Genomic DNA, 27,783 nt, shown 5'->3' with positions numbered 1-27,783 from the left:
CTAGTTCCTCGGAGTCGTGGCTGTAGCTAGCAGCCGCCCTCTCCTGGGTCACGTTGGCCTCGCAGGCCGGCGCGGCTGGGTTTCCCCGGCTCCGAGCCCAGCGGTCCGGCCCGGCCCGGCCGCGGCAGATGCGCACGTCTTGTCACCTCGGCCCCTTGCAGGTTACTGTCCTCAGTTTCTAGAGGAGCTGGGCGAGGCTCAGAAGTTTCGATGGTGACGCAGCAGCTTGTCCCTGCGGGCCGGGGTCTGTCTGCGTGACTCATCTCCGCTCGCAGAGGCTTCCGACCGTTTGCGCGACGCCTCTGGGGGCAGAATGGTGTTTTCTGGCGAAGAAGCGCCACCACGAGTGCGCGGCGCTCCACGCCGGGTCCCAGGCAGCGGCGCCCCGTTCCGCACGGCCGCGGCTTCCGAACCGCCCTGTGCTCTCTGGGTGCCGCATAAAGGCCACCTTCCTGGAACCTCCGTCCCCTCAGGCCCCAGGGAGCTGTGGTGCCGCCGAGCCCGGACCCCGCCAGTGACCGCGGCATGCCCAGGTTGCTGGGATTCCGCGGGCAGGGGACCCGGGGTCCAGGTGCACAGGCGCCAGTTCCCAGGACTTGGCCCCGCAACAGCCCCAGGTTGCGCGGCCCTGGTCTCAGGCTTTCGGACGTGCGGCCTGGGGAGCAGTCGCACGGCGGAGGAAGCCCACCCCAGGGTCCCCACCTGCCCCGCCAGGGATCCAGGGCCGCGCGGTGCCCGCGTGCGGCAGCCTTCTTCCCGCGCCGGGCCCCACTAGCCAAGAGACCTGCCGGGCCCGCCGTCCCGCCGCGCCGGCCCCTCCTCCGCCCGCCCCGCCCCGCCCCGCGCAGCGCCGGACACCCCGCCCCGAGGAGGCGGCCCGGCGAGCGGCTGCCGAGGGAGGCTGGTGGCATGGGGGAACCGCGGCCGCCGCCACCGCCACACGCACGGTCGCCCCTAGCGAGCCCGGGCACTGCTCGGAGCGCGGGGGACCGCGGACGCCGAGGGGGGCGGCTCGGGGCGTGACACCGAGCAGAGGGCGCGGCCCGGGCTGCGCCGCCCGGACGCGCGGCGAGCGGCGGGGGGAGCAGGCGGGCGGCGGCGCCCGGAGCCGCGGGCGGGCCGGGCCGAGCGCCGAGGGCGCACCTGGCGGCGGCGCGGCCCGGCGGGACTGCGGGAGCAGCAGGCGCGGCGGCGGTGGTGGCGAAGATGTCGCAGCCGCCGCTGCCCCCCGCCTCGGCGGAGACTCGGAAGTTCACCCGGGCGCTGAGTAAGCCGGGCACGGCGGCCGAGCTGCGGCAGAGCGTGTCGGAGGTGGTGCGCGGCTCGGTGCTCCTGGTGAGTGCGGGACCACGGAGGAAGGCGGGCGGGCGGGCGGACGGTCGCCTCCTTCACGCGCCTTTAAGTCGGTCGGGCTGAGGCAGAGCTGCCCACCCGGCTGGGTCTGGAGGATTAAGAGGTGATGGGGAAGGAGGGGGTGTTGGACAGGGCAGAAGGGAAGGTCCTGGAGGGCCGGCAACTTCCAGACCCCTACCTTGCGCCCAGGGATCCTCTCCCCACTGCTGCCCCTTCCCTCCAGGGAAATTTCCTGGGAGATCGCCATCTGCCTCGTCTCCCCGCAACCCCCAAGTTTACTACCTCTGACAACTGAGAGATTATTCTCTCCTTTCCCCCTCCCCTCCCACGGCCCCTTTCTCCCTTATTCCGGAGGGACTTGGCATCTGTGGCCCGGAGGGGCTCAGGAGAGTGGATGTGGGGGACGGGGGGCTTCCTCTTCCAGTCCGTCGCCCAGGGTGGGAGATGGCCCTGCGGACCCTTGGGTGGGCTAAGCTCCACAAGGGAAGGGATTCCGCATCCTTTCCGCTTCCTCCCCCAGCCGGCATCCTGAGATTTGGTCACCTCCGAGGAAGGGTTGGTGAAGGGGCTTGATAGCCTTTGGGGACTAGAGCACTGGTGCATATTACTACGAAGTTTGGGGATTTGGGGCAAGTAGCCCTGAGATTAATCTGGTCAGAGCAGAACGTCTTTTGAGAATAGGCCTCTGGGTGTGAGGAAGATAAAGTTTTAAATCAACTTTTCCACTGCTGGGACTGGTCCTGCTATATTTGGAAAAGCAGTACACCCGGATCCCTGGGATGGTGCGGAGAGAGGAGATGTTGGAGCAGCAGCGTGCTCTCCTGGGCAGCTGGAAACTTTTAGCAGCTCCTTGCTTTGGCTCTGGCATTTGTTTTCTTGAAAGGGGCTTGTTTGTGGGTGGGTGACTTGTGCTTGTCGGAACCATGCAGGAAGATGGGCCTTAGAGGTGAACCTCTGGGCTTTGTGGGGGTATTGTCCGTGTGCAGAGCTAGGTCCTGTAGGACAGGGCCTAGCTCGTCTCTTTGGTGGTGGGTAGATGCTCTTCTTGGGCAGACACGGAATGACATGACTTACGTTTGTGGAGATTGGAGAGGAAGCTTCACTGATTTCTGTAGCCAGCGGGCTATTTAATTTTTCTCTCAATAGCTCCTCACACTCACTCTAGATTCCTCACACTCCAGTTTGTTCAGTATTAAGGGCTTTTAATTTTTCTGCTTTTACTGAAGTTTGTCATTTGATGGTAAGAAGTAGAGCACGAATTGAGACTAGACCAAAACCTGGGATCCCTTCCGTAACCTGAGCTAACCACAGCTGCCTTGGCTTAAGTAGCATGTTCTGCATCTTCCTGACTTTTGCAAGTGTGAGTATATTTAGGACAAAGCCCACAAACATCTGTGGCATCTTTTTTGTTCTGAAAGGAAACTTAGTTCTTTTAACTGGGGGCACTGTCCTCATTAGAGATATGAGGCAAAAGGAATAAATAAGACGTATGGCCGTGACATGATGTGGACAGACTCGGACTGGAGAGGAGGTGCTGGTTTAATAGACCATTAGGGTGAGCACAACCCTGCTCATTAATGATGTGCAACAGTCCTTGAATTCAGCAGCCTTCTGTTGGACGCCGGCCCACTGATGGCCTGGTCGTGTCCATTCTCGTGTGTGACACACTGCTCTGTTTTACCTCATGACACTTTAATAGTACAGCTCTTTTCCCCGGACACCTTTAAGCGTGAATAGCCAGAAGTTTCGCTGGTGTCTCAATCCTTTGTGTTGTCTGTCTGTGGTCACTAGTCTGATGACACTCGTGATAAAACAAACACAAAATGCAGGTGAGTAGGTGGGCCTCCTCGGGTGCTCCCCGGCTGAATGGGAAATGTATCGCAGTGGTTCTCTATTGCAGATGGAGGAATATGGAATAGCTTACAGATGCTAAAAATTACCTGTCAAGCTCACCCCCCCCCCACTTCCTGCCAGGTCCTCTGCCACTGCCTGCTGCTTCTTGCTGCTCCACAGTCTCTGCCAGGAAGCCACAGCAGGTGCACCTGTCTTGGCCTTGTTCTAGGAGAGCTAAGAAGGCACCCCTAATGCTTGCAGGAGGCAGAGCAGAGCCAGGGTTTTGAGGACTGGGGTCCGCTGACCCATGCTCAGGTGGAAATAATATTCTGCTTGGTCTTTGACAACCTGGGTCAGTGCTAGTACAGTGCCTACCCCCTAGGAAAGGCACAAGCAATATTCTTATCTACCTGGCTAATAAAGCAGTCCTATAGATGGACCAAAAAACAAACAGGGTATGGATTTAACTAGCTTTTCTCATGGGTCTCGTATTGAGGAATGGCTGTAACTGAGATCAGAAACAACAGAATTAAGTAGTTCAGTGGGTAATAAAGGCTGCCATTTAAAAATGAACTTTAAAATGTAAAAGTGAGATGTCCTAAATTTTTTATTGTTTGATAGCCTCCTTTCTCATAAGCTTAGGTTTGTGGGCCTTTAAAAATGATATTGTATTAATTTGTTTGAAAATCTTGAAAATAAACATACAGAAAAGTGGAGAGACTGCCACAATGCACCCTCATAATCCATCACTCAGATTCAGTAATTTTTCGAGATGTTGCTGAACCTCCTTTAACTGTCTCCCCAACCTCCCTTGTGTAATTTTTGTTAAAAATTGGGATGTTTTCTTATATAACTCGAGTGCCATTATGTTAAAGTTAGCAACAATCTGTTGATAAACTATTCAGATTTCCCAGATTGCTTCAGAGGCTGCTTTGATTGGTAGTTTGTTCTCATCGGGATCCTAGCAAGTTTTGTCGGCTTTTTAAAATGTGGTTCACTCTTTCACGAGCCTTAGAATTTTGAATGATGGAGTGAACCCTCCCTGGGGTCAGGAGCCTTGCATTTTAACCTTAGAGGCTTAGTCGTGCAGAGCACGGGCTCTGAAGTCAGAGCAGCTGCGTTGTAATTCCACCTCTACCCTTTACCAGCTGTGCAGTCTTGGGCGTGTGACAGCCTTGGTGTGCCTGGGTTTCCTCATCTGTAGAGTGCAGACAGTAATCGTACTTACCTTACAGGGTTGTTGGGAGGATTAAATGAGCACTAGAAGGAAAACTTTTAGGCAGTGCCCGGCCTGTATTCTACTAGCTACAGATCACCCTGGGCTGTCGTTTGGCTTCTCTGAACCTCAGGGGTCCTGTTTTGTTAAATAGGAGCTCTCAGCTGCCCTGGAGTCCCTTTTCCTACCAACAGGCTTCAATTCTAAGCTGCTTTGATATGAGGAGGAGAGGTACAGCTAGTAGTATTTCTGACTGTAGGAAGGGTAACTGATGATTTTGGGCAATGAAGGAAGAATCCTCACAATTCCAGAATTAGCTTTCAGAATTAGATTGAGAATAGTCAGAAAGGCAGCCTGTTCAAAGGATAAGCAAGTTCAGAAGACAAACAAACCAAAAACCAAAAAAACAAAAACAAAAACACCAAAAAAACAAAAACCCACCTAGAAATAATTGCCTGAGCAGGGCTGAGTTTTGGTTGGGCCTTTCAGATGTCAGGCTCTACTGGCGTCTACCAGCAAAGCCTCAAGGCAGCCTTCCTCTGGAAGACCTGGGTCAAGCTTGGCCCCACTGCGCCTGGCTGCTGATGCCCGGTCCCCTGGCTGCCGGCTTCCTTGCTGATCTTATCTCAGTCGTCAAGCCCCTGCCGGCGACCCCAGTCCACAGCCACGGAGGAGCCTGCGGTATGGAATGAAATGAAACCAAGTCAGGCCGTCACTGAATTTTCCTTTGTGTGACTGGAGGGTGATGGACAGAGGTGGGGGCTGACAGCCTCCCCGGGGGGGGCGCTTGGGCCCCCCTCACCCTCCCAGTTCAGTCAGCCCGAGATTCCAGTGGGCTCTGAGGTCACCTGCGACCCGAGAGGAGGTGTTCTTTGAAATCCTCAGGTAACGTAAAACCTCATTTTGGCTGTAGTTTTAAATCAGATAGGATCATACCTCGGTAACCGAACTGGCCTGAGCTTCACCTCCCTTGTCTGTCTCCACTGTCTGCTGGAGTCCTAACCGCAGAAACACCCCAGAATGCAGGAAGCAGGGTGGAGGCCCCGCTCCAAAGAGATAATCAGCAGCAGGTTCCATTTCTTTGGTTTCTGGTTCGTTTGGGTATTGGGAGGCAAGAGGATGTTAGCAATGTCTTGAAAAGGGAGGGCAGCAGTTGTGAAATCTTTATCCACATTCGCTGAGGGCCTGCTCTGTGCTAGGCTGGTTCGCTGGGTGCTGAGGCTCCGCTGCTGTGTTCAGGCAGGCCCTTGCCCTGAAGGGTTTAGGAACCAAATAGGTGGACAGGTCGGTCCTCTGCAGCAAGAAAAAGTCCAGACGTCTCGTCCGGAGGGCAGAGGAGGATGACCTAACAGAGATCGGATGTACTAGGGGAAGGGTTGGTGAAGAACTGAACAGGACCCGAAGATGCAGCGATAAGGGCGACTTTTTTCCCCAGAAAAGAATGAGAGAGATGGAACAAGTGCGTAGAAGCCCTGGGTAAGCCAAGAAGGAGCAGAGCAGCCTGGGCAGAGAGGGCTGCCTCTTAGGAGGAAGGGAGAGAAATACAGTTGCTGATTGGGGGAACAATTCCATTACTTGCATCAAAACAGATTTTTCTCTTGTCTTTTTGAAGCCTATTTTAGGAAAGAGGTTCAAACCAGCCCATAAGCATGTGCTTCTTAGAGCGCTCTTCCCCTGCGTGTAATCTTAGGGGGTAAATAATACGGCAGCTTGGTGTCAGCTGCCTGAGGACGTGAAGAGTAGTCTAGAACCGAGCGAATAGGCCTCTGTGAGTGTCAGCATTTAGGGTGTCATGCAGGCAGTAGCCACATAGGGTAAATGACACTACAAAAAGGGTTGGGGCCCCACCTTATATCACACACTGAAATAAGTTTTAACTAAATGTAAGAGTCACATGTAAAGTAAATCGAAGAAACAGTGTGCAACATGGGTGAATAATCATGTAAGGGTGGAGAGGGGTTTTTTAAAAGATCTCTTAAAGTAAAGGGAAAAACCGGTTTGGGCTTAGGAGGTGAGCTGTGGCCTTTCCATTGATGAGATGAGTGAGGACTTTGATCAAGTTTCTTCATCTAAGCTTTAGTTTGCTCATCTGAGAATTGGGATTATTAAGTATTGTAAGTATTATTATTATTTGCTGCACCCATGGCATGTGGAAGTTCCTGGGCCAGGGATTGAACCTGTGCCATAGTAGTGACCTGAGCTGCTGCAGTGACAATGCCAGGTCCAAGGGAACTCCAGGAATTATTATTCTAGGAGTTTTAAAAATAAGGATCAAATAAGATATGTTAAGGTACTTAATAGTAAGTGCTTAACAAGGCAAACTCATGTTAATAAAAGAAAAGATTGATTGTCTTAATTATGTATGGTGCCTGCATTTATTAAGCACTTACTGTGTCCTAGGATATATGTTAGGACTTTACTCAGGGGAGGTTCAGTCACCTCAAGGTCACAAGGCTTATGGAAGTGGGGAAATCTGTGTCTGGAACCTGAGCACTGTGGCTTCAGACCCCGTATTCCTGACCACCCTGTCTACTGCCTCTCTTTACAAGTTCTCAGACCCCTTGTATGTCACGACTACCATAAATTTAAAAGTCAAATAATAAGCTTAGAAACAGTATTTGTCCCCTCTATATATCTATATCTCAGTCATAGTGTTAAATTGTAAAAATGCATTGAGAGGAGTTCCCTGGTGGTGCAGCAGGTTAAGGATCTGGTGTTTGTCACTGAGTGTCCGGGGTCCAATCCCCGGCCCAGGAACTTGCACATGTCATGGGCATGGCCAAAATAAATAAATAAATATATTTTTTGTCTTTTGTCTTTTTAGGACCCCACCAGCGGCGTATGGAGGTTCCCAGGGTGGGGGTCTAGTCAGAGCTGTAGCTGCTGGCCTACACCACAGCCACAGCAATGCCGGATCCGAGCCACGTCTGCAGCCACCACAGCTCATGGCAACGTCAGATCGCTAACCCATTGAGCGAGGCCAGGGATCGAACCTGTAACCTCGTGGTTCCTAGTCGAATTCGTTTCTGCTGTGCCATGATGGGAACGCTAATAAAAAATATATTGAGAGTTCTTAAGAATCCATTAAAAAAAGAAAAATACTCCAGGAGAAAAATGGGAAAGGACATTAATAGACAATTCCTCAAAGAAAGGAATACAATTAGCCACTAAAGAACAGGATAAAAAATGTACAGCCTTGCTGATAATTAAAGAAACATTAATTAAAGCAGGCTGCCCTTTTTGCCTGATAAATTTACAAATTCACAGAGATAGGAATGATTTTGCAAGGATGGGGTGAACAAGGCACTTGTTTTCAGGGTTACCCCACTCCACAACTCCAAGGGCCCCACGTGGGTGGCATTTTATGAGAATTATCTCTCTTGGGTTTTGTGGCGTGGTGAACGGTGTGACTTTTTGCAGCGAGGCTGTTTGTATCAAGAACTTCAGCCTCCTTTGGCTCAGTACTTCCGGTTGTAGGATTCCCCCCAGGGAGTAAACTGAAATGTGCCGAAAGGCAGCACCTGTAGTCACAGTGCTGATGGTTAGGGCCCCTGCACACTGTCTGGAGGTCCGAAGAGACGTCAGCATGAATTACGGAGCTGCTCTGGTTATGACGTCGTTACGTTTAGTTTTCCAAGAATTAGGGTAGAGGGAATTCTCCCCTCAGAGTGCTGGAAGGCACTGAGGCTTGTGACTGAGTTCAGCGGCCTGGGTTCTGGTACCCTTTAATACCAGCCGCTGTGTGCCCTTGGGTTGTGCTCTGGCAGTCTGGCCTCTGCCCTTGGTGTGGCTTGCCCTCTCAGCCCTCACCCCTTCACCTTGTCGTCTGAGCACTGGGGGCCACTCGGCACCCCTCTCGCTCCTTCTCTGGTTCTCCTCCTCCTCCGCCGTCGTCTTCACTCTGCCCCCTTCACTCTGTCCCCTTGCTGCATCCCCTCCACCCAGGGCCGTGCCTTCAGAGTCCCGTCTCCACTTGGGCGCCTAACACCTCATCGCTGCCCTTCCCTCTTCAGGGAGCTCACGCCTTCACTGCAAGCTCCCAATCTTTATCTCAGTTTTGATTTTTCCACCCCGCTCAGACCTGCTTTTCCACAAACTTGCCTGACACGTATGCTTGGCTGTCCTCCCAGTCCCTTAAGCTCAGTGTCTATGAAACATAAATTGTCCCTTCTCATCCCAAGCCAGCCCTCCTTTTTGCCTCCTTGTTTTCTTTGGTAAGAGGCATCATTTCATGGTCACCAGCTCTGAAATCTCTACTTCCTTCTTTGTTTCTTCAGTTCATGTCCTTCTGCCTTTACCTCGTTCTATCCTCACTGCATCCATCATGTTCTCTTTCTGCATCAGTCAGTTTGGGCTAACAGCTCCCGCATCTCAGTGGTTTGAAACAGAACATTTATTTCTCCCTCATGGCGCCTTTCCAGTGAGCGTGGCTGGGGACCGTGTTGCCCACATCCTGGGACCCGGGTTGTCGGGACAGCCACTGTCTTGGATGTGGTGGGTTCTTGGGCCAGGAAAAAGTGTGGGAACTCCCTCACAGGCTCTTGAGTTTCCACCCAGTCCCTTCCGCTTACGTTCTGTTGGCCAAAGCCAGTTACGTGGCCCCACTTAACTCCGAAGGGCAGGGAGGTACAGTCCTGTCTGGATGCCTGGAAGGAGAGCCCAAATCTGTGGTGAGCAGGGCTCAGGCTGCTGCTCCTGCCAGCTCCTTCCCTCCTCCCGCCCCTGACATGGTCTCTGTAGCAGGAGCGGCTCCCATCTCGTTTCTGCTTCCTTTCTTACTCCAACCTTAAGACTTCGATTCTGCATCCTTAACACACCAGTGCCCCCCACTGCCCTTGGAACAGAGGCTTCTTCCCTTGGACTGCAAGGCACTGTCCTTATTAGGCACCACCCTTTGACGGCTCACCAGCCCAGCTTTTCCATCTTCCAGATGCCCGGCTCTCTCATACCCCAGGGCCTTGGCAGGAGCTGTTGCCGCTGCCTGGGATAATAATCACCGCCTCGTCGGCCAGGCCACTCCTCTTGGTCTTTGGAACTGTGCTTGCAGGTCCTTGCCTCCCAGAGGCCTTGCCTATAGCCACCCAAACTGAAACAGACCGAGCTTGTTCTTCTCCTTTGCACCCCTTAGCAGTTGATGTGTATGTATGTTTGTTTCACATCTAGTTCCCTCGCTGGACTGTCGGTTCACCATGGTTTCCACAGTACGGGGCACATAGCAGGAGCTCAATAAATACATGTATTTTTTTTTTTTTTTTGGTGATTGAAAGACTCTTGAGGTCTCTGCATCAGACACGTTTTATTTTTAAATCTTTTTTTGATTCTCCATTGCCGCTACCTTCTCTCCCCTGCAGCCATTTCTATTCGTTCTAGCCTATATCTCTCTGCCAGGTTAATTTTCCTAACATGCAGGTTCCTTTGTGTCTTTAGTTTCCCATTGCCACCTGAGAGATTGGATGGTACTCTTGTAAGACAGCATCACTGTGGGGCTGTCACCTTGTCTGCTTTAGTTTAGAAAAAGCAGGTTGTTAGTAAATCTGCGTCATCTTTGCATAGTTTTTGAAAACAGCTGTGCATGTTAATACAAGTAGGATTCATTTCCTTTTTTAGGACATTTTGCTTTCAGCAGCTCTGTTGAACTCCAGTGTGTAAAAGAACGTAGTGATCTAAGTCTTATGTTAGGTATTTAGTAACTCATTTATTGAAGAACAAAACACAATAAAACAAAAATACAGATAATAAAAATCACTGGACGTGCTCTTCATTCACTTGAACCATGAGGTTTGCAAACCATCAAGAAGTCCTTAGGTGGTGAAGTTGTTTCTGTTTCTTTTACGTCTTTGTCACATCTTCTCTAATGGATCCTTGAATCCTTATCAGCAAATTGATGGTAAGGAGGCTTACTATTACTCGCTGATCAGAACTCTGCAGTGCCAAACGGTTTGCTGGAATATCCCTGTCCCCACTTTCTTTGAAGTTGGCAGGGACAAATACAAATGAGATAGTGTTGAGCAGGCTGGCCAGGTCAGTGCATGTGTTTGAGACATGCCCCTTTATTTATTACAGATGAACATTTGTTGAATGTTCATCTGAAAGGGAATCTGAAAGCACATGTTAACGGAGCCCAGGGTCTCCACTGGCTACATGGAGTTTATTCTCAAACTCATATACTTAGAGATTCATGTACTCTGTTTTCATACATTTTGTCTTAACAGGAAATACACGTGTCATGTGGATCTAGACATGTTCTCATGAAAGTTGTTTACCATAAGTTAAAAAATTATAAACAGTATATATAGAATGTTGATTTTTCAAAAAAAGTATAAGCACGATTTTGTTGATGAAAAAGTTTTATGGTATTACAGATGCTGTAATACATTATTCTCTTGCTTCAGGGATAAGTTAAATATTAGATGTGTAGTCTCTGAGTTCTAGAACATAGAAAATAGCATGGTATAACCAAGTTTCTGTTCCCAGGAGGGTAGTTCTGTTAGGAGTGGCAGCAGGATGCAGTGGGTAGGAAACTGGGCTCAGGAGATGCTAAACTGAGCTCTTCAGAGGCAGCTCTGCTTTCTTAGTCTCTTCATCCCAAGAATGGACATCAGACTAGCACTTACCCTGTAGCTGTTTATGGTGATGAAGTGAGCAGATGCATGTAAAGCACATGGAATAGGGCCTGGCCCATAGAAAATACCAGTGAGTACAAGCTTTTGTGATTTATGAGGGCATCCTGAAGGAGTATCATGTAACTCTTGAAAGCGTTGCTTGTGGAGAGCTTATGAGAAATGATAATGTCGGGTGAGAAAGCAGTCTGTGGAAATATGTATGTCACGGTTTTGTAAGAACCTGTGTGTGAGAAGATGTAAGTACCTGAACAGGGACTGTGATTTGTACTTTTATATGCAAATTTTTCCTAATTGTTTCACTCTCATAAATGAATAGATAGTAACCCACCAAGAAAAAGGAAACATAATGAAGAAAGGAGGGAAATTTTGGTGCTTCACGTACGACATTCGAGTTAATACTCTTTGAAAAACCGCACTTGTACGTCTTAGTGCTTGTACGGGTGGGCATCTTCGTGTCAACTGTGTTCCTGGAGGAAGATGGTCCATGCATCGTGGCCGCAAAAAACGTCGTCAACCATTTAAGAGTCCTGCATTGAATGCTCACAGAGGAAGGAAGCCCAAGAGGAATAATGAAACCTTGAGTTTGAAAATTCTTTCAAAAAAGCATCTTGCGGAGTTCCCATTGTGGTGCAGCGGAAACAAATCTCACTAGTATCCATGAGGATGTGGGTTCGATCCCTGGCCTCACTTAGTGGGTTGAGGACCCAGCATTGCCATGATCTGTGGTGTAGGTCAAAGACGCGGCTTGGATCTGGCATTGCTGTGGTTGTGGTGTAGGCCGGCAGCTGTAGCTCCAATTGGACCCCTAACCTGGGAACTTCCGTATGCCACGGGTACAGCCCTGAAAAAGAAAAAAAAAGTAAAAAAAAAAAATCTTGCTTGAGCCTGTGGAAAATCTTGCTAGATAGGCAGGGATGGTTTTTCGTTTTTGTTTTTTTAAATTTCTGGTTTTTGGGGAGGGATTTCTCTGAACACAGGAGAAATCAAATAACTTGTTTAAGGTCACCTGGTTGCTATTTAACATTTTTCCTTTATAAGATGGCAAGCATTGTCAAAAAGATATAATCTTAAAATTTGAGTTTGTTAGAAACTTTTAAATGGTTACCCTGAATCATTACATGCCTTTCTGGAAAGTACCATGAATTCTCTGGGTTGATAGAAATTTGTGATGTGGAAATGAAATCATCCTGTTTTGGAGGTGAAAGTTATCTTTAGAGGTCATCTGGTCCAGCTTCCTAATTTTACAGATGAGGAGGATAAGGTTTACTGTGGTTAATCGATTTGTCTGTGGTCATACAGCTAGTTAGTATTATAGACAAGAACAAAATCTAGTTTACTGACTCATGGGCCAATGTATTTTCCACTGACCGTAGGAAATAATTGAATTTGTTTTGTTTACTCTTGTGTTTCATCAAGTATCTTTATAGACCATGGTAATCGGATGATATCAGAGTATGACAGATCTATTTGAACCATGGATCTCTTCCCTGCTTATATATTTCCTTAGTGCTAGACCGTTTTGTAGGACATTCATTTTTCCATAAGCCGAGACATGAATTCTACATTTCTGTTTAAGGACAGAGAGAAATAAATAAAAAGCAGGAATTTACAAGATTAAACTGAAAAAGATCTCATGGAGTTCCCGTTGTGGCTCAGCAGTAAAAAGCCTGACTAGCATCCATGAGGATGTGCTTTCAATCCCTGGCCCTGCTCAGTGGGTTGAGGATTCGGCATTGCCATGAGCTGTGGTGTGGGTCAAGGACATGGCTTAAATCTGGCGTTGCTATGGCTGTGGTGTAGGCCAATGGCTATAGTTCCAGTTCGACCCCTAGCCTCCTGGGAACCTCCATATGCGAGGGTGTGGCTCTAAATTAAGAAAAAGTAAAAATAGAAAAGGTCTCCCTCTACTGCAATTAAAAAAATAAACTTATTGAAGAAGGAAGAATGAATTTAGTAGTCAAATAATGTTATTTAAGGCATGGAAATCATGGTTTTATGTATACTTTGGTTAAAATAATTATGTGGCTTGAGAAAAAAATCTTCCTGGGCGTATAAAGTTAAAGTTCTTTGATGTAGAATAAACTCTGTTAATCTAGGCCATTTTACCTTTCAGGCTGCTTTGCCTTGGCTAAAATAAATACTCAGCTCTAAATGGCAGTTTGTTCAAATTGTATCATTACAGAAAGAGTTGCATTTCTAAGATTGTTTAGAGAATTTATTTAATCTGTCATTCTAACGTATTGCTGTTTTCTTAAGTAGAAAGCAGAGTTCCTATGGCGATAGCAGAGGTGCCATAATATTTATAGTATATTAAATTCATTTATAAACCATTACACCAGTTAGAATTTACAGGACACGTAATCTCTGAGGTTAGCTTTTTTCTTCCCAAGCTTTCAATATGTTCACTTAGCCATTTTAAGTTTCTTTATTCTTCAGAGATAACCTCCTGAGAGAATGTTATTTTTTCCCAGAATATCAGAAATAACTGCTGTTTTATGATTTTTTTAAATTTTGAAATGGAAGAATGTGTTTACTGATTTCTTTGGAGGTGATTTTGTGCAAAATCAATGAATGTATCAAATTCTTAAAGGGACTTAAAACAAAGACACTTAAAACCGAGAGAGGCAAAGATGCTGACACAGCTCTAGTTTCTCTTGGAAGAATTAGTGTATTGGGCATAGTTCCTGGAGGCCCACAGAGGGGATGGTGGGGCTGGGCTCCTTTGGTGGACGTGGTGTGGGGGCCCATTTGAGGACGAGCATTTCAGAATAGCTTCCAGAATTTGAGAGAGTCACAGATAGCTTTTTCAGTTGTTGGCGACCGTCCAGAACATTGCTGATGTCTTTCCTTACAACTTGGGGTTTTGGTGTCTTTAGGTTGCCTCCACTCTGTGAAGCAAGCCCCAAACCACCGCACCCCACAGTCTCCCAGCATATTCCTTCTACTTCCTGTCAGGGCATCTGGGTTCTACCTGTGATGCCTGCTCCTCTGTGGACTTGGCCTTGGGTCACGTGCACAGTGGGGGAGACACTGACCAGCCTACAGCAGATTTAAGCTGCCTCTTTCAGACCAGACTTTTTGCTTTGGAGCCCGGCCTGGGGCAACCCCCGGAGCCCCTTTCCATCAGAGGTGACCTTCGGGAGGGCGGGCGGGCCAAGGGCCAGATGGAGCCCAGTCTTCTCTGCCCCAGGCTTCCGCCTTGATCCTCTCCGTTGCCATCAGGCAGGGTCACTTGCCTTGGAGCCTCCTGAGGATTCAGGGTCCTCCTGTCTGTCTCTTAGTCAGGATCTTAGCAGATCTTGAGGCATTTCTGGGTTCTTAACAATGACATTAGCAGACAGAAATGCTGTGTTGTTATGATTTTTTAAGCTCTTGCGCTTCAATGTTCAGTGGATCCCCAGTTGTCGCTGGCGTCTGTTTACTCAGTAGATACTAAAGGATAAACATCTGCTTAAGACCCAGACCTTGTCCTCAAGGAGGATGCAGTCTAGAGGCAAAAGGAGCACAGACACCACCCAGGGAGCTTCGGGGTTTGGGCGTCCTCTCCCTCTTTGCTGTTTCTCAGCCTGGGAGGAAGAAAGAGGGTTGTGACCAGTGCAGGTGGATCATAGGGAGCTGCTGAGAGCGAAGTCGGCTTTCTGGGAAGCAGAAACGTACAGGGGCCTCCATATCCATGACTCTGCTTTCCTGAGTCCCAGAAAACGTGAGGCTCCACCTGCATGTTCCGTGTAGGAGCAGTGTTCATAGAATGTTTCTCTCCTGAGGATATGAGTAGAGACAGAGGAAGCGCAAATCGTTGATAAGGGTGTGATGGGAATCCAGGGTCAGGCTCAAAGGCTAGAGAGGGAGGAGGGCTTTTTATTTTGATGATGATGTTGCTGTTAACATCCTAAAGGGCCCTAAGATTAAGATTTTTTTTTGCGACGCACAAGTAATTTACCTTGCCAGCTAGGGAGAACAGATTGGGTGTTTAAGAGATTTATTTCTCTTGGCATCTAGAATATGTTCTGAGAGGCAAAGACCCTCAAATATGTAGGGATTTGGATTTTGATCATGTCCTTAATTAGTCCTAGAAGCCATATGAAACTTATGTTAAATCATATACTATCATAGTGACATGTTAAATTTGTGTTAAATAATGTAGTATATTATTGTGGTTATTTATATGCTATAGTTGAGGATGTAAGAACTCTAAAACCTCCGCTTTCTTCAGAATTGAAAATGAAAGCAACTTTGTGGGGCTTCAGATTAAAAATAATCTGAGTTGATTGTGAGACCTGTGCATGAAAAGAAAATTCAGTATTTTATGCAAAATCATCAGTGACTTTAAGCTCTGTGGAACACATATTTGCATGGTGCTGTTGCCTGGGTTTTTAGTGATTGTAAAAGATACAGAGTGCTTGGGAACCTGGGAACTTCCATATGCCGCGGGAGCGGCCCGAGAAAAGGCAAAAAGACAAAAAAAAAAAAAAGAAAGAAAAGAAAAAGATATGGAGTGCTTAGCATGGGGGCTTTTGAAAGCAAGGTGACATCGTGCTGTTTGTACTTAGACAAATGATAACTGATAAGGGACTGGTCATTGTTTCCAGAAAAGCACCACTTTTCAAGTGGACATCTTTATTCATAAAATACTAAAATCGGTTCTTATGTGAAGGTGCATTACTTGGTTTAGGCTTGATTTTTATTTAGTTTCACTGATTGATTTTTGCTTCCTGTTTTAAAGGATGTATGTGGATTATGTTAATAAGCCCCTGTGAAAAGAAGTGAGCAAGTATTTAATTGTCAGTATACAAAATACACGTTATAAATGCTTCTGTGTCTGTAGTATGTTTCCATAAATCTGAATAGATCGATTTTTTTTTTGTCTTTTTATGGCTACATCTGCTGCATATGGAAGTTCCCAGGCTAGGGGTTGAGTCGGAGCTGCAGCTGCTGGCCTACACCACAGCCATAGCAACATGGGATCCGAACCCTATCTGCCACCTATACCGAAGCTCATGGCAACGTGGGATCCTTAACCCACTGTGTGAGGCCAGGGATTGAACCTGCATCCTCATGGATGCTAGCCAGGTTCCTAGCTGAGCCACAATGGGAACTCCATGAATAGATCAACTTTTTTTAAAATTAACTTTTAAAATTAAAGTACAGTTGATGTACAGTATTGTGTAAGTTACAGGTGTGCAATATAGTGATTCACAGTTTCTAAAGGTTATATTCCACTTATAGTTATTATAAAATATTTGCTTTATTCCCTTCATTGTATTGGAATTAATAGGTTTTAAAATTTCACATATGTACCAAATTAATTGAACACATATGTTGAGTCCCCTCCCTGGGCCAGGCACTGTGCTAGGTGCGTTGGCGCACCAGGATGAGTAAGGCAGAGCCTGTCCTCCTTTGCTGACAGACTCCTAGGGGAGAGAAGATTGCAAAGCAAGCTTCACGCACATTTAAATAGAAGACTGTATCATTGGAAAGTTAAAGATGATGTGTTAAAGGTTACTCAGGAAAGAGGGTGCCTCTGGTGGAGGGAATCAGAACAAGCTTCATGAAGGTGGTGGCATTTGGGGCTGAAAGCCGATTTGAGAGGCGACAGCTCTTCTGGCTTGAGCGGCCACGTGAGCGATGTCCCCAGGAAGGAAATCTGGGGAACGCGGTGCAGAGTCTGGTGAGGTGTTGGGAGCACAGTCCTGGCCACCCAAGGAGGGAGAGGGTTGACCTGTTTCCTTGTGGTGGGTTTTGGGGTGTGGATGGGGGCAGAGAAGTGGGGGTTTGGCTGTGACTTAGGGGATGTTGCCATACTTGCGGCAAGAGGTGAAGAGGTTATGTGTAAGAGGACTTTGGGGATAAAGTCAGAGAGAATTGGAACCTGATTCGATTAGGTTACTTACTGAGGAAATATTTACCAATAATCCTACATCCCTCTAACACCAGCGTGAGCTTGGTGCTCCTGGCTAGTGAGATTGGAAGCTGAAGGCGTTAAATTAGCCTTGAGTTTCAGCCAGGAAGGTGGCGATGCAGAAATCTGAGACCATCCACCCCTGTTACTCAGGCCTTGAAGGGAGCAAACCTTTATCTGGTCTCCTGCTCTCAGATAAACCGGTGCAGACAGATGAGAATCTCGTCTCCCATCGAGCACAGGACTACCAGGGAGCTGTTAGGGGCCTTCCTATTTTAGAGAGCAGTTAGGGTAGAGCAGGTAGCTTCAAAACCCACCCGTCTAGTCCTCTCGAGAGTCATGGTCAGCATGCGTTCGACTGGGGGGTCCTGACCAGCTGCCCTCTCTGCCATGTGTCTTCAAGGCTGACATTCTGACTTCAGATCAGTTTTCTGAAATGACCTTTCTTCCCTTCCCAGATTTTTAAGGAAAAATTAAAGAAGTCATTAAAAATGGTAGATTCATGAACGATTATTTAAAGACAGAGAAATAAGTAATTCATTTTGGTATCCTTTTTGCACACGTTTCTGTAGTCTGGTTGTTTTAAGTAAGAGAAGATAAATGTGCCTGCTTTGCATCCTCGGCCCCAGTTCATTTTTGGATGTGAGCTTCTTTAACATATCCAAACACAAGCAAAGTCACTGCATGGATTGATAAATTATAGATGGAAAAGTGTTCTCAGTTTTCCTCTTCTTGGATTTCTTTGCTTCCCGTGACCATAGATCTCTCTCTCCTCTTTGAAATTCCATCTTCCTGTGATGCTGTCGTTACCTCGTCATCGTTAGGGTGAGAGTGGCAGTGATGACTGTCTGTTCATGTTTTCGTTTCTCTCTCGCTGTTTCTCCTCTCAGCGTCCTCCTGTCCCCGTGGCGAAAGGGGAATACCGAGTGATTTCCTCTGTCCAGAGAGCTTAGCTCCTGCTTCTCCATCAAAAACTCATCCCTGCGTCTTTATTTCCAGCCTTAACCAAGACTTTAGTGAGGTTTGGGAACAGCTAGTTGGTGAGGGCTGTGAGGAGAGAAAAATGAGGAGGAAACAAGAGAAGCTGCCCCACGTGGAAGGTCTGCAGGCCTTAGTAGCCGGCTTCAGCGCTTCAGCGCAGGGCAGCGTGGCCGGAGATGAAGGCGGGATGGAGCTGAAGCTGCCTTTCTTGTGAGGCAGGGCTCCCCGATGGGAAGCCCGCTGACTGGAGCTCGTGGACTGCTTGTTCCTGGCCAGAAACAGAGAAGCGGTGTTTGGAGACCTTGAGCAGCTTGACAAGGCAGCTTTAAGTCTGTTGAATCTCATAGCGGTTTTTGTTTTTTACCTTGCATGCCTTTGTTTTTTATTTCATTGATTGTTATTATTTCGTATGTTGTAAGTGTTGGTCCCCAGTGGAGTGAGAGATGAAGGGTACCCCACCTGTTGGAGGAGCCCCATTGTAGGTTTGTAGAGACGGGCGTTGGGGCTGCTGCATGGGAAGTGGTCGGTTTGGGCCACAGGGCTGAAGGGCACACAGGCCGGGAGCAGGCGGCTGCTCCTCCTAGCAGCTGAGGAAAAGGGTTCCCCAGGGAGACAGAGTCTTGTGACCTGACGGAGTTCTGGGGTGGAGGACAGCGTTTGGACATATGGTAGGCGCGGGTGTGTTCCTTCCAGCCCGGGGCTGTTGGACCATCGCCCGCAGTGTCCTTTGGGCTCACCGGCCAAGAGTAGGTTCCGAGTGCCCTAAGCTCGCTTCTCCTCTTTTATTTGTCCCTGTTCTCTCCTCCTCTGACTCTGCCCAGACATTATGCACAGATCTGGTGATTCTTCTCTTTTGTTTCTCAAATGCTTTTTTAAAGGTTCTTCTAACGTGAAGAAGGCTTCCTTCTGTTGGTAGTTTTCCTTGTACTCTAAGCCATGCATCTTTCCCTAGGCCTTTTCCCAATTCTGTCACTTGTCTGAGGGTGGTTTTTCCTTCCGTGAAAGGTGGTGTCCTGGTGGCTGCCCAGCGAATATTAACACCAGCAGAGCAGACGGGGGCATCCCGGGCTGGCAGCTTCCTCCTTCTCTCTCTCCTTTCTGCCGAAGCGACAGGATATTAAACCACGCAAGTGGCGTGGCCCTCGGCCGCCTGCCAGCGGCGTATTTGGGGAAAGAATGGAGCAGCTTTTGTTTCCCTTGCCTTCTGTGTAGCCTTGGGGTGGATTCGGAGGGGATGTTTGCCCTCGCAGCTCTAACTCATTTGGTATTGAGAAAGCAGGAAAGCGAGTTTTCCTGTTCCGAGCAGGGAACAAAAAGCAAGCAGCGGATGGCGATATCCTGTTGGAGAGGCGCGGGGTGTGAATGCAAACGCACCTCGCTCTTGCCGAGTCTTCAAGGAGCCTGAGGAGCCGGGAGGACGGTCAGTCTCTCTGCAGGCCAAGTCGCAGTGGTTTTCCTTTTATGTATGGTGCTTAATAAGAAGATTCTGACTGTGTGCTTTGCGATTTAAAAACTTCTCAGATACAGAGATCTGTAGCACATGATAAATTAGAAAAATGAAACAGTTTTTTTTTTTTTGTTTCCCATGAGGCTGTTCTAAGTTTGCATGGGAGGAAGCAATGTAAACTCAGTCCAAGTTTTATTTATTTTTAAGTTTAGAAATCACTTAAGATGGCAGATTCTTGCTGAATCGATTTTTAAGATGATGGCTTGTTATATGCCTTGGTACTTTTTAAAAAGAATTAACCTTTTTTCTCTCTCATTGCAACAGCAGAACATGTTTATTACAGAAAAATGAAAAAACATGTACAGACACCTGAACAGTACACGAGTGGGCTCGAAGCCCTGGGAGGAGAAAAGTTGAGCAGCCTGGTGACGATGGAGAGAAACCAGGGTCTTCTCTGGGAACAGTGGGGGAGGGGGGGGGGGGGAGGGGAAGGGGGGGAGGGAAGCTCCTCCCAGGCCCCCCCACTGCGGGGGGGTGGGGGTGGGGGTGGCGGATGTCTTTCCTGCTGGCCACACCTTCGGTGGTGTCCCCACTCTGCCCAAGGGTCTAGACCTGATTCTTCCAAGTTTGTTTGGAGCTGGAAAACCATGTGATGACAAGTTGAACGTCCAGTTACTTCTCTGTGTTTCGCATCTTGTTGGTCTAGGAGAGGAGCACTAGGCAGGGAGAGTCTCCAAAGAGAGACAGATTTCTATCAGCCCGCGAGTCGGGGGGGAGGGGAGGGGGGGGGGGGAGGGGGGGCGGTGGCGGTGAGAGAGCGGGAGAGAATCTGATAACCTTGGCTCTAAGGGAGATAAAATATAAAAGAGGAGATGCAAAAAGTGAGAGACAGTTTTTTTGGAGGGGGAGGGAGGGAAGGGAAATGGACTTTGGTCTCATCAACCTTCAGCCTCTTCCTGGCATTTCTAGTTTCTTACTGTATTGACAAAGTTTAGGTGTTCTGTGGATTGAAGAAGCTTCTTTTCACTGTTGTATCTCAGTAAACACTTACAGAGATGCTGTCAGCATGTCATACTTTTATCACATTTAGCTTATAAGTTTAATGAGAGATAGCCTTATAAGGTATGAGGCTATGTTGTCTTGGGCTTTTTTTTTTTTTTTCTTTTTTTTTAAACTGTGAGAATATTTGCCGTCAGATCTGCTAACCGTTTATTATATAGGTAATATAGGATCAACGTGTAAAATGGAAAGTGTAGAGGCTTGGACTGGATAATCTGTTGATTTTGGTAACTTGTTTATTGAACAGGTATTTATTGAGTCCTGTTATATACTAGCTATTGGGCCAGAACCAGACAGTTTATTGCATAGTCTTTGACTTCTAAGACCTACCAGTCTGGTCAGGACATAAATAGGTAATCAGACAGTTCCAACATGGTGGGGTAAGAACTCCAAAAAGACATGTAAGGTGTCTTGTGATAACATGGGAGAGGGACCTGTTCTGGACCAAAGGGAGTGACATCTGGGTGGAGATCTGAATGATAAAAAGAAGTGAGGCAGGTCAAGGGGGATATTCTATTTTAACCATGGGAACCAGGAGGTGCAAAGGCCTGGAGTCAAGAAAAAGCAAGGAATCATCCAGTAACTAAAAGCTGGTTCAGATGGCTAAAGTCTGCGATCCCAAATGAGAAGGATGAGAGAGAACTTTGAAGACGTAAGCTGGGGACCAATATGAAGGGCCTTCTCGGGCATGTTAAGAAGTATAAATTTAGGAGTTCTGCAGAGATGTGTGATATGTGACAGAGGATCTATCTAAAAAAATCAGTTGTGTTTCTCTTTACTAGCAATGAACAAATAGAAAATGAAATTAAGAAAACAGTTCCAATTACAATAGCATCAAGAAGATAAATACTTAGAACTAAATTTAACAAAGTGTAAGATTTATCTAACAAAATTGTTAAAAGAAAGTAAAGAACACTGAATAAATGCCAGACATCCAATGCTCACGGGTTGGAAAACTTAGTATTGTTAAGATGGCAGTACTCCCCAAATCTCTCTACAGATTTAACACAATTTTTATTAAAATCCTAGCTGCCTTTTTTTGGGCATATATTGGCAAGCTAATCCTAAAGTTCATATGGAAATGCAAGAAACCCAGACTAGCGAAAACATTCATGAAAAAAGAACAAAGTTGGAGGACTTAACATGTCCTGATTTCAAAACTTACTGCAGAGCTGCAGTAGTCAAAGTAGTGGGACACGGGCGTAAGGCTAGATGTCTATATCAGTGGACTAGAATTGAGAATCCGGAAACAAATCCATGCATTTACAGTCAATTGATGTTTGACGAGTGTGCCAAGACTATTCAGTGGAGATAGAATAACCTTTTCAACGAATAGTGCTGGAACTGGATATCCATATGCAAAAGACTGAAGTTGGATCCTTGTACACTATATGTAAAAAACAACTCAAAATTGATCCCAGACCTAAATGCAAGACCTAAAACTATAAAACTCTTTAAAAAAGAACATAGATATAAAAATCTTTATGACTTTGGGTTAGGCAGTGGTTTCTTAGATGTGACGCAAAATCTCTAGCAACAAAAGAAAAAATTGTGGCTCAGTGGGTTAAGGACCTGACATTGTCTCTGTGAGGATGCGGGTTTGATTTGGCATTGCCACAGGCTGTGGTGTAGGTTGGATTCGGTGTTGCTGAGGCTATGGTGTAGGCCTCAGCTGCAGCTCCGATTCTACCCTAGCAACTTCCATATTCCACAGGTGCAGCTGTAAAAAGGAAAAAAAAGACAAAAGAAATTGGGTATTATTAAAATGAAAACTTGTGTTTCATGTTTATGAAGAAAGTGAAAAAATAACCCACTGAATGTGAGCAAAGGGACTTGCATTTAAAATGTATGAAGAGGAGTTCCCGTCATGGTGCAGTGGTTAACGAATCCGACTAGGAACCATGAAGTTATGGGTTCGGTCCCTGCCCTTGCTCAGTGGGTTAACGATCCGGCGTTGCCGTGAGCTGTGGTGTAGGTTGCAGACGCGGCTCGGATCCCGCATTGCTGTGGCTCTGGCGTAGGCCGGTGGCTACAGCTCCGATTCAACCCCTAGCCTGGGAACCTCCATATGCCATGGGAGCGGCCCAAAGAAATAGTAAAAAAAAAAGACAAAACAAAAAAATGTATGAAGACCTCTTACAATTCACTAGTAAAAGACCACTCCAGTTTAAGATGAGCAAAGAATCTAAACAAATATTTCCTTCAAGAAAATACACAAGTGAATCTATTCAACATTAATCATCAGGGGAATGTACTTCACGCTCGCAATGAGTTCCCACTTCACCGCCAGTAGGATGACTAGGATGTAAAGACAGGAGACCGCCCCTGTCTGTTGTTGTCCCGTCAGTGAGGGTGTGGACAGAATGGAGCCCTCATACATTGCTGGTGGGACTGTGAAATGCTGTGGACATTTTGGAAAACAGTTGGACAGTTTTTCCAAAAGCTAAATAGGGAGTTACTCTATGACTGCTGTTTCACTTCTAGGTATGCCTACGAATTGAGAACAGATGTCCACACAGAAATTTGAATGTGGATGTGGAGTTCCCGTGGCGGAAACGAATCTGACTAGGAACCATGAGGTTGTGGGTTCGATTGCTGGCCTCGCTCAGCAGGTTAAGGATCCGGTGTTGCCGTGAGCTGTGGTGTAGGTCGCAGATGTGGCTCAGATCTGGTGATGCTGTAGCTCCAATTTGACCCCTAGCCTGGGAACCTCCATATGCTGCGGGTGTGGCCCTGAAAAAGCAAAAAGAAAGAAAGAAAAGAAAAGGAACTTGTACGTGGATGTATTAGTTAACATGCTACAGAGAAACAGAACCAGTGAGAGAGATATATATATAGGAAGAGGATTACTACAAGGAATTGACTCCCAAATTATAGAGGCCGAGAAGCCCTACAGTCTCTGGCTTGCAAACCGGAGACCAGGAAAGCCAGTGGTACAGTTCATTCTGAGTCTGAAGGCCTGAGACCAGAAGTACCAAGGGCAGAGGAAGATTGATGTCCCAGCTTAAGCAATCAGGCAGGAAGGACCAGCTTCTTCCTCTGCCTTTTGGACCTTTTCATTTGATTGGATGAGGCTCAGCCTCACTGGAAAGGGCAAACTGCTTTACTGAGGTCACTGACTCAGATGCTAATTTTATCCGGAAACACCTTCACAGCCACACCCAGAAATAATATTTAGTCAAGTATCTGAGCACCGCATGATCCAGTCAAGTTGACACATAAAATTAACCATCACAACACGTGATCATAGTAACAACAGCCAAAAAGTAGAAAACCCAGATGCTCTAAGTGATGAATGTGTTAACAAAATATGGTGTATTCATGCAATGGAATATTACTGAGCCACATAAAAAGGAGTGAAATACTGATACAAACCACAACATGGATAAACTTTGAAACATGCAAGTGAAAGACGCCAGAGCTAAAAGGTCACATATTTAGAATGTCCAGAGTAGGCAGATCCACAGAGACAGAAAGAAGATTAGTAGTTTTCACGGGACTGGGAAAAGGGGCCTGGAGGGACTGTTGATAGGTGTGGGGTTTCTTTTGAAGTAATAACAATTAGACCATCGTGATGACTGCAAGCCTGTAGCTCTGTTAAAATCACTAAATTATGTACTTTGAATGAATTTTGTGGTTTGTGAATTGTATGTCAATAAAACATTGTTTAAAAAAGTGTAAACTTTATCCTGAGGTTGCTTGGGATCCCCTGAAGGATTTCGAGCCGGGTGGTGCCATGGTTGGGTTTGTTTTTGAAGCTCATTCTGGCTGCAGTGAGGAGAGGGGCTTGGAGGGGCCGTGACCAGAGGCAGGGATGTGACTAAGGGGCTGTTGGAGAGGCTTTGCCAAACTAGGGAAATGGCACTGGAATGACAGGAAGTAGACAGTAAACTCAGCAGGGTTTGGAGATTGATCAGACGATTCAGGGACAGAGGAAGAGAGGATTCGGGGTCTGTGCCTGTGCCCAGCTTGAGCCATGGTTGCAAACAGGGAAGAAACAGGGAGCAAACAAGGGAAGAAAGGTGACCTCGGTGGCCCACAGCTGGCCCCGCTGAGATGTCCTGAGCCAGGCACATAGAGGTGTTGAGTAGGTGGTTGACACAAAGTTCAGGAATCCAAAACCTCAAGGGGCTTGTTAAAAATGCATATTCTTGGAATTCCCTGGTGGCTTAGTGGGCAATGTCACTGCTGTGGTGTGGGTTCTACCCCTGGTCTTGGGAGGGGCCAAAAATGCAAATTCCCGGGCTTTGCTTCATATGCATGAAGTCAGACGCTCTGATCGAGGTGGATCGCCCTCATTCAAGGCCTCCTGTGGACGTGCCTTGGCACCACAGGAGTGGGTGTGATTCCCTGGGGAGAGCAGGGGAGGGGACGAGAAGCTGTTCCATCACCCTTTACAGTTCAGTAATGGAAGAGCAGACCTCCCAGAGATCTGGACCCTGAGAGATACGAGGCATCCAGGAGAGTGAGGTGTGGAGAGGCCAAGGGAGGAGTGTTTCAAAGTAAGAAAGTGTTGCAAGCTTCTGAGAGGTTGGGTAAGGTGACAGATGCAAAGTGTGCATTGGATTTACCGAGAGAGTGGTGACTTGGTAAGGGCCACGCATGGTGCAGACATGTGCCCAGAGCGGGGCTGGCGTGGGGCTCCACGTGTGGCCCAGGGTTCCTGCTAGGGGTAGAGTCTGTGCTGATGGGCAGTGCCACCCAGCATGCTTTCCTTGACTCTGCGCCATTCCCCAGCGTGGCCTTGTCAGAGCACAGTAAGCACTCCATGGCCTCTGCTGGCTGTGTTTGACCCAGGATGCTTTTGGGGAAGGAACCATTGGTGAGTGGCCCTGGCCTACAGGGCACACAGAGCTGGGCAGGGGAGGGAAGATGCAGCCTTGGGGCAGAGGGTCCTGGGGTCGCTGACACAGGCACATGTCCTGTCTGGCTTTTCGCTTGGCCTAGTAGAGCCGTCGCTCTCTTCCATGGCTCCCGACACAGTGTGTGTCAAGATGTCAGGTACTGCTCTGCTGTAGGGCTGGATCACAGGCCGGGGTTCCTGAGGTTGGGGCCTTCCGTATTTTTCTTGGTATGTGGTTCATGTACAGTTTTGAGAGAGATACTGTACAAATACTTGGAATCACCCTCCCTGCCCCTGATTTTGGCACGTTCTTTGGCCTTTTAAAAGATTGTCTAATACAAGTTATGCAATTCTTAGGGTTGTAAATCTAAATCTCAGTTTTCAGCATAACAAAATTATACTGTATTATCAGTATAAGAAAAATCAATGTGAATGGTAGTATCTTTAAACTCAGTTAAATGCATGCCAATTAGTTTACTGTCTAAGCAGAGTGCCTGCTGGTCTTTCAGTCTGTTGTAAGCCAGTCTGGAACTCTGAGTCTGCGTGTGTGTGTGTGTGTGTGTGTGTGTGTGTGTGTGTGTGTGTGTGTGTGTGTGTGTGTCTTTTTTGGGCTGCACCCACGGCATATGGAAGTTCCCAGGCTAGGGGTCAAATCAGAGCTATAGCCGCTGGCCTATGCCACAGCCACAGCAACATGGGATCCAAGCCGTGTCTGCAACCCACACCACAGCTCATGGCAACACTAGATCCTTAACCCACTGAGCGAGGCCAGGGATTGAACCCACTCCTCATGGATCCTGATTAGGTTCATTACTCCTGAGCCATGATGAGAACTCCCTGCTTATCTGTATTTTCGAAACCACTGTTCCTTAAGGAGGGTTTAGTTATTGTTTGAAAGAACTTTGTGGGGGTTTTTTATTTTTGTTTTTTGACTTTTTAGGGTTGCACATGCGGCATATGGAGGCTCCCAGGCTAGGGATCGAATTGCAGCTGTAGCTGCTGGCCTACACCACAGCCGCAGAAACATGTGATCTGAACCTACACCATAGATCATGGCAATGCCCGAGTCCTTAATCCACTGAGCAAGGCCAGGGATTGAATCTGCATCCTCATGGATACTAGTCAGATTCATTTCTGCTGAGCCACAACGGGAACTCCTGAAAGAGCTTGAAGCTGTTCCACTTTTTTTTTTTTTAATTTAAAAATTTTTTTGTCTTTTCTAGGGCCACATCTGCAGCATATGGAGCTTCCCAGGCTAAGGGTCCAATTGGAGCTGTAGCTGCCAGCCTGCCCCAGAGCCACAGCAACATGTGATCCGAGCTGTGTCTATGACCTATACCACAGCTCACAGCAACACCAGATCCTTAACTCACTGAGTGAGGTCAGGGATCAAACCCATAACCTCATGGTTCCTAGTTGGATTCACTAACCACTGAGCCGAGATGGGAACTCCTGTTCCGCTTTTGTAATTTGCGCTTTAAACTTTTATTTTATAAGCTGCAGTTACTTTTTACTTTATTAAAGGCAGCACATTAGTGTTATGGAAGCATTTAAATGTTCACATAACTATTATTCTTTTATTTGGAGGAATGTTGTGTAGTAGCAAGATGTGGAAGTCCCCTCAGTACAAAACTGACCCTGGGTCAGTGGTGTAAAAAAGAAATCAGAGGTGAAATGAAAGCCCAGTCAACCAGCTCAGCCAAGACTTCCCTATACTTGAGTGGCAGGGCAGTTGTTTTAAAATTAGGACTTAAAAATATCATTTCCTCCCCTGTTCTGTGGTTATCTGTTTTGTGCTGGAAGATTTCACACCCAATCAGCTAATATTTTGGAGCACTTCTTTGGGGTTAGTGCTAGAAATTCTATGTAAATGTGGAATATTGATTGCAAGTCATAGAAATCAGTCCAAATAATTTAAGTAAAAAAGGGGAGTGTATTATAAAGAGGTCGGTGTCTCCCGGAGCCCTGAGGGCAGGGCTGCAGCTGGGTATCTAGGATTTTCCATCCTTTGATAATCGCTCCCTTGTCCCTCATGCTCACCTTAAGGTTTTGAGTCCTCTGTGCAGTGATTCCCTTTCTTTGCTCCCAGTCTACGAGGTGGGAACTGGCACTCTGAGAATCCAGCTACTTGGCAAGAGACTGGCCTTTCTCTCAGGCCCACTTTAATACCCACAAGGAGGGGACCTGGATTGGGTCTGACGTCCACCCTTAGAACCTGCCATTGTGGTCGGGACCCTGCTTATTGCAGGAATGTGGCTTCTGGGAACCCCATTGCTGTACCTATGGCTCTGTAGGGACACTGCCTTTTGTCAGAGCAAAGAACTGCTTCTTGGACCCAGAGGAGGACTGGCCTGGGTGGCCCTCCAGCCTGTTCTGGCATGAGTGACCCCCACTGCCAAGGAGGGGGTTATGGGAAAAGGGGCATCTCAGAAGAAAGGTGTGTTACGGGGAAGAGGGAAGTGCCAGGCAGGTGCCCAACAACAGTTCACTCCACGACACTTATTTTAACTTAGAGAACAGAATTGGGGA

The 27,783-nt window shown here is 47.4% G+C and overlaps 1 protein-coding gene across 14 annotated transcripts in view; it reads left to right on the top strand.

Annotated features, from left to right (window-relative positions):
• Positions 1 to 856: 856 nt before the first annotated feature.
• Positions 857 to 27,783, top strand: part of DOCK9 (dedicator of cytokinesis 9) — a 291,193-nt gene continuing 264,266 nt past the window's right edge. For 3 of the 14 annotated variants that reach the window (XM_047756477.1, XM_047756468.1, XM_047756461.1), the window contains exon 1: positions 857 to 1,335. In XM_047756477.1, coding sequence (XP_047612433.1) covers positions 1,207 to 1,335 — 129 coding nt within the window. In that variant the 5' untranslated portion in view covers positions 857 to 1,206. The remainder of the gene's footprint in view (positions 1,336 to 27,783) is intronic. The other 11 variants (XM_047756467.1, XM_047756463.1, XM_047756458.1 and 8 more) reach the window with 4 other exon arrangements.

This window comes from Phacochoerus africanus, chromosome 13 (genome assembly GCF_016906955.1).
Source record: "Phacochoerus africanus isolate WHEZ1 chromosome 13, ROS_Pafr_v1, whole genome shotgun sequence".
Lineage (NCBI taxonomy): Eukaryota > Metazoa > Chordata > Mammalia > Artiodactyla > Suidae > Phacochoerus > Phacochoerus africanus.
The sequence above is the reverse complement of the archived record's forward strand: the minus strand, read 5'-3'. Positions and strand labels throughout refer to the sequence as shown.